This window comes from Marmota flaviventris, chromosome 10, assembly GCF_047511675.1.
Source record: "Marmota flaviventris isolate mMarFla1 chromosome 10, mMarFla1.hap1, whole genome shotgun sequence".
Classification (NCBI taxonomy): domain Eukaryota; kingdom Metazoa; phylum Chordata; class Mammalia; order Rodentia; family Sciuridae; genus Marmota; species Marmota flaviventris.
The window spans coordinates 95,249,779-95,267,111 of NC_092507.1; the positions used below are offsets into that span (position 1 = coordinate 95,249,779).

The 17,333-nt window shown below is 44.6% G+C and overlaps 1 protein-coding gene across 1 annotated transcript in view; it reads left to right on the forward strand.

Moving 5' to 3' along the window:
• Nucleotides 1-1,326: 1,326 nt before the first annotated feature.
• Nucleotides 1,327-17,333, forward strand: part of LOC139707394 (PRAME family member 20-like) — a 35,828-nt gene continuing 19,821 nt past the window's right edge. The window contains exons 1-3 of the mRNA XM_071618632.1: nucleotides 1,327-1,613; nucleotides 1,992-2,573; nucleotides 3,358-3,835. Of these exons, the coding sequence (XP_071474733.1) occupies nucleotides 1,327-1,613; nucleotides 1,992-2,573; nucleotides 3,358-3,835 (1,347 nt within the window). The remainder of the gene's footprint in view (nucleotides 1,614-1,991; nucleotides 2,574-3,357; nucleotides 3,836-17,333) is intronic.

Sequence of the window (17,333 nt, forward strand, 5' to 3'; positions counted from 1 at the left end):
GAACACTAGGATTTCCACTTTGGTTTATGTCACTTTCAATTTTCTTTCTTTCTTTGGTACGGGCTATTGAACCCAGGGCCACTCAACCACTGAGCCACAAGCCAGCCCTGTTTTGTGCTTTATTTAGAGACAGGGTCTCACAGAGTTGCTTAGCGCCTGCTTTTGCTGAGCCTGACTTTGATCCCATGATCCTCCTGTCTCAGTCTCCAGAGCGCTGGGATTGCACGCTTGTGCACTTACGCCCCTCACTTTTTCTCTTTATAAATTGTTGTATTTTTTAAAGTTTATATGGACAATGTAATTTATTTATTTATCCATTTATTTATATGAAGGTGTGGTGATTGAGCCAGGGCCTTGTGCATGTGAGGCAAGCACTCTATCAACGGAGTTATGTTCCCAGCCCATCACTTAATAATGATGCTGCTGAGGATCAAGCCCAGTGCCTCACATGTGCTAGGAAAGTGCTCTTCCACTGAGCTCCAGATGAAGCCAATTTAAAATTACTTAACCAAGGAAGTGGATTGCAATCCTTTTTCATTCTAATTGATTGAAATTCTATTTTATGATAATAAATATATTTATTTTGTGTGCCTTTAAAATTATACTGGTTTGCTGGGTGTGGTGGCAAAACCCTGTAATCCCAACAACTCCAGAGTTTGAGGAGGCCAGGGAATTAGAGTTCAAAGCCATCCACAGCAGCACAAGTTGCTAAACAAATCAGTTAGACCCTGTTTCCAACAAAAATACAAAATATGGCTGGGGTAGTGACTTACTGGTTGAGTATCCTGAATTCAATCCCCAATATCGCCTCATCCCCCAAATTATACTTTAGGGCTTATGTAGTTTTATAATTTTATAATTTGTTTAAACAAACAAAAAGCTTCAAACTATCTCATGCAACAGTTCACAAACTCTGTTCTGATCTGTTTGTTCACTTGAACTCCCCCCTAAGGTGGCAGAATCTCACTTGTGTAATAGATATCCATGAGACACCCTTGTAATTTCCAAGTGTTTTATAATATGGGCACATGCTTTATAATTGCTCATTTATTTTTTTGAAATTAAAAATAACATCACCCATGTGTGGACAACTCCTTTCTGAGCCACTGTAGTTATTGAAACTGAGGAGCCTGCTGCATTAAGTCACATGACACACTAATTCCCATTTTATAAGGACAAAATAATAATCAAAGGCTTTTCCCCATTAAGGTTGGAGTGAGTTTTTGGACTCCCCAGTACCCCCTTCCCAGTGGCTGGCAAGGGATGGGATAGTGGCCTTTTCACTGGACCATTTTATAGGATTCTTCTTCTTTCAGACTCCCCAGGATGAGCATCCAGTCCCCAACCATGCTGCTGGAGTTGGCAGGGAGCAGCCTGCTGAGCAACAAGTCTAGGGCTATCCTGGATCTGGAGGACCTGCCCATAGAGCTCTTCCCACCACTCTTTGAGGAGGCTTTCAGCAGGGGACACACTGAGGTCCTGAAGAAAATGGTGCAGGCCTGGCCCTTCACCAACCTGCCCTTGGGGGCCCTGATGAGGAAGCCACAGGTGGAGATGATCCAAGTGGCCCTGGATGGGCTGGACATGCTGCTTGCCCAGCAGGATCACCCCAGGTGAGTGGGACCCAGGTGGCCTGGAAGGGAGCACCCTCAGTACCAGGGAAGGTATGGGTATAGGCAGGGAGAGTGGGTGCTGAAGTGTGCTCCATAGGCTTCCTGTGCTGCCAGCAAGGAGGGGTGGAGAGGCCTTGGCCATGCTGAGCCCCATCTGGGAAAGGCTTCCAGATGTGGAGGTGCTTGTGGCACCTGTGGTGACCCATGAAGGAGGCTGTAACTGCCCCTGCCTCAGTCTGTACAAGTGGGGGCACCAGGCTGGATTGGAGGAAAGTGGAGGGAGAAAAGTGAGACAGAAGGAAGAGGTGGAGCAGGGAGCAGCAGCTGAGAGGTGAAGGAAGGGGCCTCAGGGCTGAGACTCTCATGTTGTTCCCACAGGAGGTGGAAACTGCAGGTGCTGGATTTGCGGAATGTTCCCCAGAACTTCTGGAGGATGTGGTCTGGAGCCACAGTCTATGCCTGCTCACCAGAGGACATTAAGAAGAATCGAACATTAAAACTTGGTCCAGCAATGGCAGCTAAGCTGCCCTTGAAGATATTCATAGACTTGTGTCTCACAGAAAGGCCTCAGGATGAATTCCTGACCCACTTTTTCCTGTGGTTCACACAGAGAAGGGACAGGCTGTACCTGTGTTGCAATAAGCCCAAGATCTTTGGGAAACCCACCAGCTACACCAGGAAGGTTCTGAGACTGCTGCAGCTGGACTCTGTCCAGAGGGTGGAAGTGCACTGCACCTGGGCACCCTCCACCTTGGCTGCTTGTGCTCCTTTCATGGGCCAGATGAGGAACCTGAGGAAGCTGCTTATCTCCCAGGTCCTCGTACCTGCCCACACTTCCCCAGAGGAGCAGGAGTGGCTGCTTGCCCAGCTCACCTCGAAGTTCCTCAGGATGAACTGCCTGCAGATGTTCTGTGTAGATGCTGTCCTTCTCCTCAAGGGCTACCTGGAGCAGGTGCTGAGGTGAGTAAGGAGGGTGAGCTTCCTCTGCAGATGAGTATCAGTAAATATGAAAGGGCACTTACTGTGTGCCAGCCACTGACACTCTCATGGTGACCAAGTCACTGGAAGGTGAATAACCCATCATCTGTTCTATTGTATCCTGAAGCTTGATCTCCTAACCTGTGTTAGAGCAAAGGGGTAAACCAGGTCCATGGTCTGGGAAGTGCCACCATACTGGGAAGCCAGCTGATGGGGACAGAAGCTAGTGAGGTGGGTGTGAGGCTCCTTCCCTGGGAGGCCTGTCCAGTGACAGGGGTACAATGCAGGGTAGAAGTGAGGACTTTGAAGGAGGGGAAGCCCCCACACCTGTACCTGTTCAACAAGGAAGCTCTGTGTCCTCCATCTGGGAGCAGAGGAGCCCACTTCTAATGACCACCTGGGAAGGCTGCATGTTTCTCTACAACCATCTCCAGGTGATGTCTTGCTGAGGGGACAGGGAGTGAGCCCTGCAGGGGTTAACCCCAGTGTGTTTTGCCACATCTTTCCTGGATTTGTCTTTCGTACATGACTCTTCCTGACTTCCTGTGGCTAGATATATGTCTTTCTGCTTTTCATTGAGGATGACATTCATAGAGATGGAGGACCCACCTGGTCACACAAGTAGTGGTGAAAGTTCAGAATGAAATGGAGTGACCTGAATGAGCAGATTCTACAAAATGTCAACCATGTTCAGATGTTCACAGTGACCTTGGGTTTGGGCCAATTCATCTTTTCCCTCAGAACTAACTGCCTGGTTCTTCCTTAGGCACCTGAAGATGCCCCTGAAGGCCCTCGCAATAACCAACTGCCGGCTGTCGGATTCAGACTGGAATTATCTTTCCCGATGCCCAAACACCAGCCAGCTCAGACACCTGGATCTAAAGGGCATCAAACTGGCCAATTTTAGTCTGGAGCCCCTCAAAATTCTTCTGGAGACTGTTGCAGCCACCCTGAAGAGCCTGGACTTGGAAGCCTGTGAGATCACGGACTCCCAGCTCCAAGCCATCCTGCCTGCCCTGAGCTGTTGCTCCCAGCTCAGGGCCTTGTGCTTTTTCCGGAATCACATCTCCATGTCAGTCCTCAGGGACCTGCTGTGCCACACTGCCAGACTAAACCAGTTAAGCCTAGAGCTATACCCTGCCCCTCTGGAGAGATATGATGCCCAGGGTGCCATCCACCCCAGAAGATGTTCCCAGCTCTGTGCTGAGCTCACAGCAATACTGAAGGACTTTAGGCAGCCAAAGGTCCTTATTTTCCTTACTGTCTCATGTCCTCAATGTGGCTGCATGTTTCTATACAACCAGGGCCTCATTCACTGTTCCTGTCCAACAGCTGCCTAGTTGGGTGTGTATAAACAGCTGCCCTCTATGCAATTGGATGTATAACCAGGATGTAGAGGGATCATGAAGGAAACTCAGAGCCCAGCATTTCAGACACTGCCTGAAGTGTGGATTGGGAAAGGAATCAGATGCTGGTGGCTACATTGGAAGGAAGTCCCTGAAGATTGGACCTTCTGTATAGAGCCATATGTGTCTGTATAGAGTCATAACTAGGGACCTGGATTTTTACAATGGGTTATATGCTTCATGCACATGAAGAAACTATTTTGTTTCATGGATGGTCCATAAATAAATAGTCTGAAATGAACAGAATCTCAAGATTAGTCCTCTGACATCTTCCATGATGGTTTTACCTAGTTTTCTGATTTTGACACTGGAATAGTCCAGGGGCTGATGGAGAAATACCACCAAGTACTTGGTAATCAATGAAGTTCATTCCCAGGAACTCAAATAATCAAATTGAAATAAGGTCATTATCTGTGGCTACACTGTGTCATAATCCATGTAGGGGAACACAGGAGGCCTGGAACATTCTAAGTAGACAGTAAAATTTCAAAAAGCCCTTTTTAGGCAATCTCAGTGCCACCCAGACCCTCAAGGCTTACCCATCCTTGTGGGTCTCCACATAGACCTACAAACCTGGCGTCTTGGCCTTTGGATGCAATGAAAATAAAACAGGGTCTCTGGGCTTTACAAAACCTTGCCTGTCATCCTGCTACCAAGTCTTTCCTGAAATAATGTAGTCATGGCCAGTGAAACCATCCAAATTAGATTTCATCAAAATAGTAGAATTATATAGGTAGATAACACTTGCAAATGTTTCTAAACTAAACTTAATAAATTACCACCTTCTGGTGGGGGAGAAGGCTGCTCATAACTGACAGATCTTCCCCTAACACTTCCCATCTCTCCCTACTCAGGGACACAAGATTTTCAATCAGCAGATGATCAGAGGATGAGTAAGGATGAGGTGGCTGTGGGAAAATGGGTGACCCTGCCTGTGCTGCCTGGTCCTAGACCAAGATCCCCTAAATGACGATTCCTGCTGAGGACTCAGGCTAGTGGGGTTATGCAGTAACCTTAGCCTTAGCTTCCCATCCAAGGAGGTCCACCGGATCTTCTTTTGAGTTATCCTAAAGTTGCCTGTGTATGTGTTCTAGTTTGAGCCTGAAGGCTTCTTCATACCCAGTGAACTAGAACCCAGTTGGATGTGTAAGCAAACTGTAGCTCACTCTTGAACAGGTAGAGTCCAGGTCCTACACAGCCAGCCCATCTGTCACCCACACAGCAATCTGTGTGCCTCACCCCTCTTTATGACACTTTCTTTCCTCTGGCTCTATGTCTAACTTGCGTGTGTGGTGGGGGGCAAGTTCTGAACAGCATTCATTCTTCTCTGCTGCTGGATTCTAAGATCAAATAAAGGCAAGGGAGATCTGCAATATAAGAAGTGTCATCACTGGTTGTTTTAAGGGTTTTCATGACCAAAAAGGGATTTGAAAACATTCTGGTGTGTCCAGACTCATTGAATTGTATAAGGACTGTGAGCTGCATGTGTCCCCACACAGCCCTGGGGATAAAGCACCCAGATTGCTCTTTGAATTCCTCATCTTTTGACTCTAGGTTCATTTGTGCTGTGAGACATCCCACAACTGTAGGATGTCATGATAAACAGGACTGGGTGTGCAAGGGTGGCCGGGTCAGAAGGGGACTGGGTTCCACTCCCTGGAGTGCTACTGAAAGGTGCATATTCCTTTGTTCATCTGCATCAAAAGAGTCTAGATCCCCTTCTGGAACACTGGCCAATTTCACCTGTACAATCTAGGAACTCAGAACCTATGCTTTTCTACAGAAATGAGTGAACTTATAAAAATTAACTGAGGGCCTGGGGATATAACTCAGTGGCAGAGCAATTGCCTAGCATGTAGAAGGATCTGGGTTCCATCCCCAGAACCACAAAAGTACATAAACAAATAAGTGAATAAATAAATCCAATATTGATGTGACTCCAGGGGGAAGTTTTAATTTGAAGAAAATTGTCTATCTGTGAGGAGAACCAGAGCCCATATGAACACAATGAAATGCATTCTTTAATTTGTATTTATACTTTATACATTTAATTGGATACACTGGCATGTAAAATTAATGTCTTTAAACATTCTTTTTCAAAAAAACTTAAAACCTGGGATGAGGGTGAAAGGAAAGCAAGGAATGAAAGACAGATAAGCAAGAAATGAAAGACGGAGACCAGGCAGAGATACACATGAGTTTAGTTTTCAGACTTGACAAGTGAAGGCCATCCCTCTGTAGGAGAGAGAGGCAGAACAGGCTTGAGTTCTTGGACTTTTATGGGGGAAGCTCAGGAATCAGAGCTCAGAGGGCCCTAATGTAGGTGGTTAAGGGTTTGGTTGGTATGAGGGAGTGGTGAGCCTTTCTCAGAAACTCCCTTGGGCAGGAAAGTGAAATGTTTTCCTTAAAATGGCAGCTGTCATTTAAGATGGCCATCCAGGTGCTAAGCAAGAACCTTATAAGTACTAAAAAGAAAAGACAAAAATTGGAAGAGAGTTGTTAGAGACACAGCAGAGACTCCTAAAACCTACCCATGAGAACAGGGAGGGAGAAGCATTCTTTGGTTCCCCTACAAGGTAAAAGGTATTTTGGGGGGACTGGCTCAGCAAGCAGGCTTGAGAAGAATAAGCATGCAGAGGGAATGTCTGTCATTAGCCTGTCATGATTAAGTGTGTTTGCAGTGCTTAAAATTAATCTAGAATTGTTTGCTGTGAATTGATTATGTCTATTGCAGTGCCTAGCATTAAGGATTGTCATTTTCTTGATTAAGAACCTATAGAGGTCTGGGATTGTGGCTCAGTGGTAGAGCACTCACCTACCATGGGTGGGACATGGGTTTAATCCTCAGCACCACATAAAAATGAAGGCATGATGTTGTGTCCATCTACACCTAAAAAATAAATATTAAAAAAAGAACCTATAGAGTGAAATTGTATTGAATAATTTGAGTGAATACAGCACTGAAAGGGGCAGAAGAATGTGGACATTCTTTATTTCTCTCCCTGGACTGCATACATTGCAATTTTGTCTCCTTGTTACACATGCTTTGAGAAGGGGCTTCTAAATCCCAAAGCTGAGGTTCTGGAAGTGACTTTTAAGGTGTATAATGAGAGAGATGAGAAGGACTGAAAGCTGAGATATCAGATGCTCACTCAAGCCATCTGTCCCTGGTATCACTAGCCCATGGGATGGTCCCTCAGGACCAATCAGTCCATGTTTTAAATGTGGTCAGATGGGTCACTGGGCTTGTATATGTCCCAAGCCTCATAATTTCTGGATTTTTGTCCTAAATGTCATCAAGAGGGACACTGGGCTGTTCACATTCCCTGAGCAGATGTGGGCTCCCCAGACATCTGTCCCTTCAGTTCCCCTTTTCAACTCTTAGGACTGGCTGCAGAGGACTGAAAAGATCCAGGTCCCCATCACCCAACCACTACCATAACTCCATGGAAAAACAGGGTAACACTGCACATGTCAGGTAGGCCTGTCTCCTACCTCCTAGACACCGGGCTACATATTCAGTCCTCAAGGTGTTCTGGGGGCCAACTACCAACCCTTACAGTCACCTAGCCTTGTTTGTGCTTGTGGTTCTCTAATTTTTACTCATTCCTTTTTGGTCATTCCACAGTGTCCTGTTTCCATTATGGTAAGGGACATCCTCACAAATTGGGGGCTATACTCTCCTTCTCCCCTCATAGATGCTTCCATGCAGACTCACCTGCTGCTTCTCTGACCCTCACCCTTACCTTAGGACCATCCCCTATTCTGTTGGCCAGTGCCTTCCCATGACCCACTGCTGAGGTGGACATTCCCAGTCCTTCTATCACCTCATACCACGAACCCGTTCACATCTGTCTCAAAACCTTCTCCATTTTCTGCCCAATCACAACACCTGCTTTCCCTCCTTGCTGATGCTGTCCCTCTCTTTGAAGAGCAGACTTGTTCCCAAAAACTTTTCTCACCAGGACAATGACCACACACCTTCTTCCATTCACCTAGGGATCTTCTTCTTTATCCACACACCAGTTCCTTGGGGAAGTGATTCTACCCTTCTCCTCCCCTCCTCCTCACAACTCTACCCCCTAGAGATGGCAGTGACAAGTCTCCTCTTGAGACACAAAAGTTAACTTAGATCTTGGCCCAGCACCAAGATTCTCGACCTCCCCATCCCTTCCCCTTGGCAACTTCACTCTGAGTTTTGGTTTAAAGATGGCTCCCCTTCCTTCAGGAGGGAATTCATGGAACAGGGCAGGCAATAGTCTCTCTAGCCTCGGTTGTGTAAGAGCCTCCACTCCCAATATCAGCAGGCTGAACTTGTTGCCCTCATCAGAGCCTTAACTTTGGTAAAGGGAGCCTCCCTCATTGTCTACTGTCCCTTGAGTTACATTTACATTGGGCTAAACTCCTTCCTTGGCTCTTTCTCTGTCACAGGCCCTCCCAAAGAAGCCACTCAACATCTCCCCTTTGAGCTTTTATATGGACAGCCTACCTCACTGCTCAGCTAAAAACCCTTCATTCTCCACTACCCCTTGCTCCTCATCCTTTCTGGCCCCTTCTTGCATACATTAGGAACCTTCTTTGTCAACACAGGGATGTTGTTCTGGCAAAGCCAATTCTGCCTCTTCTCTTTCTCCCACTCTGTCTCCTGGTGACCTGGTACTTTTACCACCCTCAAAAAGCCTGCCTCCTCCTCTCAATTCTTTGCAAAATGGACTGGACCCTATCGGGTCATTCTTACCACTTGTTTGGTGGTCCACCTTGAGGGCATTCCATATCGAGTTTCTAACCCCCATTTAAGACAGTCCTCTCTGCCCTCTCTGTGTCTGTCCAAGGCCAGAACGCCCAATCTTCCTTTGGTCTCTGAGGACCACAAGAACACTGCAGAACCATGAGTGCTATCCTTCCCATTTTCATTTTTGCCCTTCTCCCTCACTCTGCACTCACCTCCCAGGGGTGTCACCACCAGGGATTACCATTCCAATTTCCAGGAGACTTATAGCAACTTGCTCAAAGCATAATAGCCATACAATGGCAGCTTGATTCTTTACCTGCTGTGGCTCTGCAGAATCCAAGGGGCCTTGACCTTTTTATGGCCAAGAAAAGTAGATTTATCTGAACCTACAGGAGGAATGCTACTAACATGTCAATCAATCTGGTATAGTAAAGGACAAGATAAAACAACTCCAACAAGACCTTGAACATAGGAAAACACAGCTCTCCTCTGCTGAAGGAATACTAATCCCTCACCAAAACTGGGCCACCTGGGACACATTCCACTACCACTCAACCTCCCTCATTGTCCCAATGATTCAAACACTGCCCTTTCCCAGCAGAAAGCAGTTAGAGAAGATTGACCTACATTCCTGTTCCCTATGGGGCCCAACAAAAAAACAAAAAAGAGGGAATATAAGGTCCTTGCTGAGTACCTGGATGGCCATCTTAACTGACAGCTTCCTTCTTAGGAAAAAGCTTTACTTTCCCACCCAAGGGTGTTTCTGAGAAAGGCTCACCACCCCCTCATACCAACCTGACCCTTAACCACCAGCATTGGGACCCGCTCAGCTCTGATTCCTGAGCCTCCCCCATAAAAGACTCAGAACTCAAGCCTGTTTTGCCCTCTGTCCATAGAGAGATGGCCTTTCTTGTCAAGTATGAAAAATAAACTCCCTTATGTATCTCTGCCTGGTCTCCATCTTTCACTTCTAACTTACACTTCAATCTCTTCCATTAGGTTGTATTTACTGAATTGAAAAAGACTAGAAATATGGTTCAGTGGTTAACTGTCCCTGGGTTCACCCCTGGTGCCAAAAGAAGAAAAAGAAAAAAAGAAAAAATGATTTGTGGCTGGGGATGTGGCTCAAGCGGTAGCACGCTCACCTGGCGTGTGTGGGGCGCTGGGTTCGATACTCAGCACCACATAAAAACAAAATAAAGATGTTGTGTCCACCGAAAACTAAAAAATAAATATTAAAAAATTCTCTCTCTTACAGAATACATGTATGATGTTGTGATGAGAGAAGTCTGTTTCTGTTCTATCCTTTAAATAAAACTTGTTCTCTTAAAAAATCTCTCTCTCTCTCTCTCTCTCTCTCTCTCTCTCAAAAAAAGTGACTTGTGTTATCTTCTTTAATGAATAAAATTTGGGGGTGGGTGTTTAAAAAAAAGAGGTTGTAGTTGACACCGTGGCACACACCTGTAATTTCACCAACTTAGGAGTTGAGGCAGGAGGATTGCAAGCTTAAGGACAATTTGGGCAAGTTAGTGAGACTTTGTCTCATAATAAAAACATAAAGGACTGGGGATGTGCTCAGTGATCAAACAATCCTGCATTCGATCCCCAGTTCCTCCAAAAAAGAGGGGGTTGGGAATGTGTAACAGGGCTTCGCTTGATGCTCTTTTATTATTGTTATGCTCCAGTTCAGGACCCCCAAAAGACCACCAGAGAGTGAGATCGATGTAAGCAGCAAAGAGGCATTTATTGCAAGCTAGCTGGGTCCTCTGCTCACACAGCAATTGGTGACACTGAGAGGCCCTGAGCCCAGGGTTTGAGCAGTATTTTATACACTCTTTGGGGAAGGCAGGGACTTCACATACATCATAGCATCTCTTAGCAAAGCATCACATGCCAAGAGAAAATCATAAAACAACTCTAAAACAGGATTAGCACATTCACTGGTGGGAACAATTTGGGTAGGGGTGATTGGTGAGTACAAGAGGGGGATTCCTTTGAACTGATTGCTTTAAGTCACGAGGGGAGTATGTGCTGGACTACATGGTTTCCCAACATATTATCAATCACCATAAACTACTTGGAGGGTCATCTGGCATCCCAGGTATTTTCCCTGTCTCATGCTGATTGGTGGTTGCTGGGGGTTGCTATGGGTCCTCACCTAGCCTAACTGAGTCAGTGACACCTGGCACCACAGATCTCTCCTGTTATTTATAGATAAACAACTCAGCAGGGTGGGCATGTGCCTAGGATTGCTCTGTGGGTTTTTCCAAGGACAAGGGTCATGCCCCCTTCCTTGGACAGGTTTGCTCTGAGGTAGAGGCTGGTTTCTCAAAAATGGAGTCATATCAGTTTCTCACTATATCCCTTGTGGCTTTGAAACTTAATTTTTTCCCCTTAACCTTCTCTTCCCTGAACTTCCTTTCCCTGATCTTCTCCTCCCTGGTTTCTCCTTTCTAATCTCATTTTCTCTGAAACACCTCTTTAAAAACAACCTGTTCCTGCTGATGGGCAGATCACAGCCTTTGGGACAGGAGTCCCCTATGTTCCTCCTTTGGTAGCAAAGTAACAAACATTCTTTTTCCTTTTTCTTAAAACTGTGTCCTGGTTATTGGATTGACACTGGGGATACCGACCTTTTACTACACTTGTATAATGCCCCTGGGTTCAATCTTCAATACTAAAAATAAATAAATAATCAGGCAACAAGCTGGATCAGCATACCTATCTCTCAGCCATTGGCGATTATTCCTTTTATAGTCCCCATGCTTGCCTTCCTGGTTTTAAAGGGTTTTAAACACCTACAACCACACACACTCCAAACTGTTGCCATCAGTTTCAGACAACTCAAGGAAACCAACATTGGTTGTGCCCTTGCTGAGGATGTCTGTCAGCCATGAACTCCTGTGTACTTACAGGTGGAGCTAATGATGAAAGTTTTCCATCAAAATGACACCACTCTATGTCAAACTCTGACATGACAGGGCTGGGGGGAGGTGCGAGGGAGAGGGCATCTTAAACTAGCTTGGATTACAGGGTCATGTCACCAAACCTGGTACTACACAATATTTTTAATAGGCTGGACTCTTCTGATCTATTTATTTCCCTGGATTTCACTCCACAGTGGCACACTGTCATGTGTACAAGATACACATGACAATCGAGCCTCATCTCACAATTAACATTTTCCATTTCTTATTTCCAAATGCTCTCAAATACTATATGTGGCTTTTAGCATGGCTTACATTTAAACTGAGCATTGTGGTACCTGCCTATAATCCAGCTATTCAAGAGGCTGAAACCAGAGGATCATGAGGTTGAGGCTAGTCTGGAAAACTTAGTGAGATCCTGTCTCAAAAGAAAACATGGCTGGGAGCCAAATGTTGTGGAAAGTGTCTGTAATCCCAGTGGCTTCAGAGCCTGTGGCAGAAGGATAATGAGTTCAAAGCCAGGCTCAGCAACTTACCATGGCCCTAAGTAGCTTAGTGAGAACCTGCCTCAAGAAAAAATAAAAAGAGCTGGGAATGTGGCTCAGTGCTTAAGCACCCCTGAGTTCAATGCCCAGTATGAAGAAAGAAGGAGATGAAGAAGGGGGAGGAGAAAGAGGGGCAAAAAGACAATAAGGAGGAGGAGGAAGAGAAGAAGGGACAGAAAAATAAAGCAGCTAAGGGAAAATGGACAACCCAGACCCGAGGCAGAGTCCACCCAAGAGCTGACCATTCCCTCTACTGGGCACAATGAAATCTGACTCTAGAACCCAGCAGTAGAAAATTGCTTCGGGGAGAGGGGATGCACTGGGACAAGCCTGCCACCTAGTGGCTGATTTACAGGTGGCTCTGGCTTCAGATTTCATTTTTCTGTGTTTGGTGCTGACTCTGGAGAGTAGACTTGAAAATTAATTCAAAACTAGATCTCCCCCCTCCCAGAAAGTGATTTTCTGTTTGTTTCTTTTTGTTATTGGACACAGTGTGTGGGGGAAGAAGCACTCTTGGTGCCCCTGGGTAGTGTCCTGATGCTTGGAGAGCTTGAACTTGAATGCAAACCGATGTTGGCCTTCGAGTCTTTTAGGGCTCACCTTGAGGTCTCTGTCAGCTAGATGTGAAGGTGCTGGCCCCAAGGACTTGGCCCCAAGGACTGAGATAGGGGCATCTTGGAGGTCGCTGGGTAGATGAAACTGGAAAACTGGATCCTAGTTGCTGGTGACTCTAGCTTTCCTGCTGGGTTTTGCTTTTCCTGGATTAGAGATCCTGTGACTCCTGCTGCAGGCAGAGCCTGGCCTCATGTCATCTCTGGGAACCCAGGGCCTCAACTCCTCATCTGCCTTAATGGCCAGTCTTGCTACCCTTGTCACTACAGAAATATCCCTGACCTAAGAGAAGCTTTACTCCTCTATGTAGTGCAAATCATCAGCCTCCAGTCAAGTTGCCCAGGGTGCCAAGTCACTCAAGTACAAGCCAGTCTTTCCCACCTGGTGCCACTGAGTCCTCTGATAGTGTCCCTATTTCTTGTTAATTCACTCTGGGGAACTTGGTCCTCTCAACAGCCTTCTGGAAATGAAAACGACCTCAGGCCATGTTGAAACATTATGCAAGCCTGCCAACTGCCTATTGGCAAGCTTTGCCCTGGGGGCACCTCTCCAGCCCCACCTCCCTGCTCTCCCTAGTTCAAGGTGATGAGTTGCCATTACCCCAGCTAAAACCAGTCTAGTCAGAGGACCTTAGCAGGCAGAGTCCAGTCTCTATAAGCTCTTTGAGAAGTTGGGGAGAAGTGTACATGGGTCAAAGGCATGTGTCCCAGTCATGGTTTGGGTATGAGTTGTCCTCTAAAAGCTGCTGTATTAAGAAGGGTTACTCACCCTTTATGTGGGAAAGACAGTTTCACTGAGAAAGCCAATGTCACTGAGAAAGCCCAGAGGCCCCTTTAAGTCACCAACCCCCAGTGGCAACTTCAGTGTTTAGTAGCAGAGGATTTGCAGCCTCTCCAATCCTGGGCGGAGGATTTAGGAGTTTCTAGGTGCTTTCTATGGCCCACCCCTCAGCGAGATGCCTTTGTCCCCTGCCACAGTCTGGATGGGCACAATCAGGAGCCACTTGTCAAAAGAAACTAACTTTATTTTTAGAACCACACACGCCAAACAAAACAGCCTCTCAGGAAAAACCCTCAGAGCCCCAACTGCCACCACCGGCTTTCCACAAGCCTCTCTCTCCACCTCAAGCCTCTCCACCTCCCCCAATCCTCCTGCTCTTGAGGCCGATTGGCTGGGTTGTATGGGCGGAGCCAAACAAGTCCCCCAATGAGCAGCTCAGTGGTCTGAAAGGGCGGGGAAACAGCCCAATGAGCATCACCGAAGAGGAGCCAATCAGCTAGATGTTGCTGGGGCCGCTGTGAGCCAATCCTCAGCTGGCAGCTGGAAGTTTGCTGGCAGCTGGAAGTTTGCTGGGGCCCCTTCGGCTGTGGCTCTCAACATTTCCCCCTCTCTGTTTAAACAACAAGCATGTGGCTTAGGGACCGTGCCTGCCTTAGGTTGTCCAATAGTACATATGGTCCTTACCCGTTAGGTTGGTACCATTGCAATTGGATCTTACCTGTCACTGACTACCGGTCCAGTATACAGCCACACCTGTGGAGAGGTCTTTGTACCAGCGGGGGGGTGAGGTTCTTTGCCTCACCTCTCTTGGCCCCCAAATTTTAGCTGGATGATCATTCTTCACCGGCACTGGGATGAAGATAGGAATTCTGGCAATAATGGCTAAAGAAAAAATTATGTAACATTCCAGAAGGCACTAAAAGAAAACAATTTTCTGAACAATTTACATTATCTTAAGAGAATTATTAAATATAATGAAAAGGAAAGGTGAAAGTAAACAAACAGATCTGTTAACCTCCTTGTTTGTTCACATATTAAAACAATCCTCAACAGTTGTTTACCCAACTTAAATTAAACCATTTAAATCACGTGAATATATAAAAAAAACTGGATCCATTTTTTTCATGAGCGCTCATCATATATGATATATGGACATACGTACATTCAAACATATAACACAAAACACAAGTGTGCACACATAATATAATACATACAACACATAACCTAATAGTAAAGGCCTTATAACTTTTTACAGGTGAAATCTCCATTGCAATGTTTAAAAACTCTATAGTCAAAAAATAGAACTGATCAGCAAAACATTAACCTAGGTCTGTATGAGCTCAAACAAAATAGAATGTGGGAAAGGGCAATAATAAAATTGATATTGAAAAAAAAGCATCCTGGTTCTATCACAGATGTAAGGATAGCCAAACTGGAGTTTTGGATATCAGCTGTTATGGACTTGAGTCAAATCATCTTCTTTTTGGTCTGTAGAAATCACTTTAGTTAATCTTTCTGGAATCCAAATTGGCTGCTGTTCTCCCTGTGGAAACACACAAACAGGCCCCCGACTCCAGACAATCACTGGGTCAGGACCTTGGTTAATCTCTCTGGAATCCAAATCGGCTGCTGTTCTCCCTGTGGAAACACACAAACAGACCCCCGACTCCAGACAATCACTGGGTCAGGACCTTTCCATTGTCCTGTTAGAATATCCTTCCAAAGTACCTTGGGCTTATGTACATTTTTTGGACACGTGTGCCTTTCCATAGCACTAAGCCCTGATGAATCCAAATTTTAAAAGTTTGGAGTAAAAAGGGTTATTTAAAGTTTATCTTTGGGGGATACATACCCCTTCCCAATTCCCTCTTTTTGCTTTAATAAGTATATTTTAATAGTTTGATGAGCTCTTTCAACTATGCCTTGTCCCTGTGGATTGTATGGGATTCCTGTTATATGAGTAATGACAAATGATGAGCAAATTTTTTTTTAAATGTAGAAGTATAGCCAGGGCCATTATCTGTTTTTAACTGTTTTGGAATGCCCACAGTGGCAAAATTTTGTAAGCAATGAGCTATAACATCTTTAGTTTTTTCTCCGGCATGAAGGGAGCCCATCAAAAATCCAGAAGAAGTATCAACTGTAACATGCAAATATTTTAATTTTCCAAATTCTGGCAAGTGTGTGACGTCCATCTGCCAAATATGGTTAGGTATCAATCCTCTAGGATTGACTCCAAGATTAACTTGTGGTAAAAAGGTCACACAATTTTGACATTGTTTTATTATTTGTCTAGCTTGTTCCTTAGTTATTTTAAAATGCTTTTGTAAAGTATTAGCATTGACATGGAATCTTTTATGAAAATTTATAGCTTCTTCTAGTGTAGAGAAAATATGTATGTCATGTGTAGTTTTATCTGCTAAATCATTGCCCAAACTAAGGGCTCCAGGCAATCCTGTATGTGCCCTGATATGTCCTATAAAGAATGGATCTTTTCTGTCCCAGATTAGACTTTGTATAGTGGAAAGCAAAGAGAAAACAGTAGAGGAAGGGGAAATCCTACCAGCATCTTCAAGGGATACTATAGCATTAACTATATACTGACTCTCGGAAAATAAATTAAATACAGAATCTTTAAACATCACAAAAGCTTGTAATACTGCATTAAGCTCTACCTTTTGAGCTGATTGTTTGGGTACTAAAAATGTAAAAGTTTGATCAGGTGTAACTATTGATGCTGTACCATTATTTGATCCATCAGTGAATGTATTTGGAGCATTCATGATAGGTGTTTTTCTTGTCATTTTTGGAAAAAATACAGGATGCGATGACCAAAAAGACAATAAAGGATTAGATGGTAAGTGGTTATCAAATGAAACATTAGATTTGCACATGATTATTGCCCAAGTATTTAACTCATTAGCTAACTCATCAATTTTATTCATAGTATATGGAGTAATAATTTTATTGGGAGAAATTCCAAACACTCCCTTTGCTGCTTTTATTCCTTTGAGTATTAATTGTCCTACAGCCTCAGGATACCTAGTAAGAATAGTGTTAGGAGAATAAGATAAATGTATCCAAAATAATGGACCTTCTTGCCAAAATACTCCTGTAGGAATATTTTTTGTTGGTAGTACAAAAAGTTTGTAAGTGTTGCATAATATTCTAGCAATGTGTTTTTAGCTTTGTGTGCTAATAATACATCATCCATATAGTGAAATATTTGTAGTTCAGGATTTTGATTTCTAAGTGGCTGGATTACTTTGTTAACATAAATTTGACACATAGTTAGGCTGTTAGCCATCCCTTGAGGGAGTATTTTCCATTCATATCTCTGATCAGGACCCTCATGATTCAGTGCAGGGATAGTAAATGCAAAATGTGGACTATCCTCAGGATGAATTGGAATTGAAAAAAAAAAAAAAAACAATCTTTAATATCTATAACTAAAACATACCAGGTTTTTGGCAAAGCAGACAACTGAGGAATCCCTGATTGAGCAGGTCCCATAATAACCATCTCATTATTAATGGCTCTTAAATCTTGCAATAATCTCCATTTACCAGATTTCTTTTTGATGACAAAAATGGGAGTATTATGGGGAGATACAGAAGGTTGTATATGTCCCTCCGCTAATTGTTGTTTGACCAGGTCATGGGCTGCTTGTATCTTTTCTTTAGTCAGGGGCCACTGAGGAACCCATACTGGTCTTTCTGATTTCCAAGTAATTTTTATTG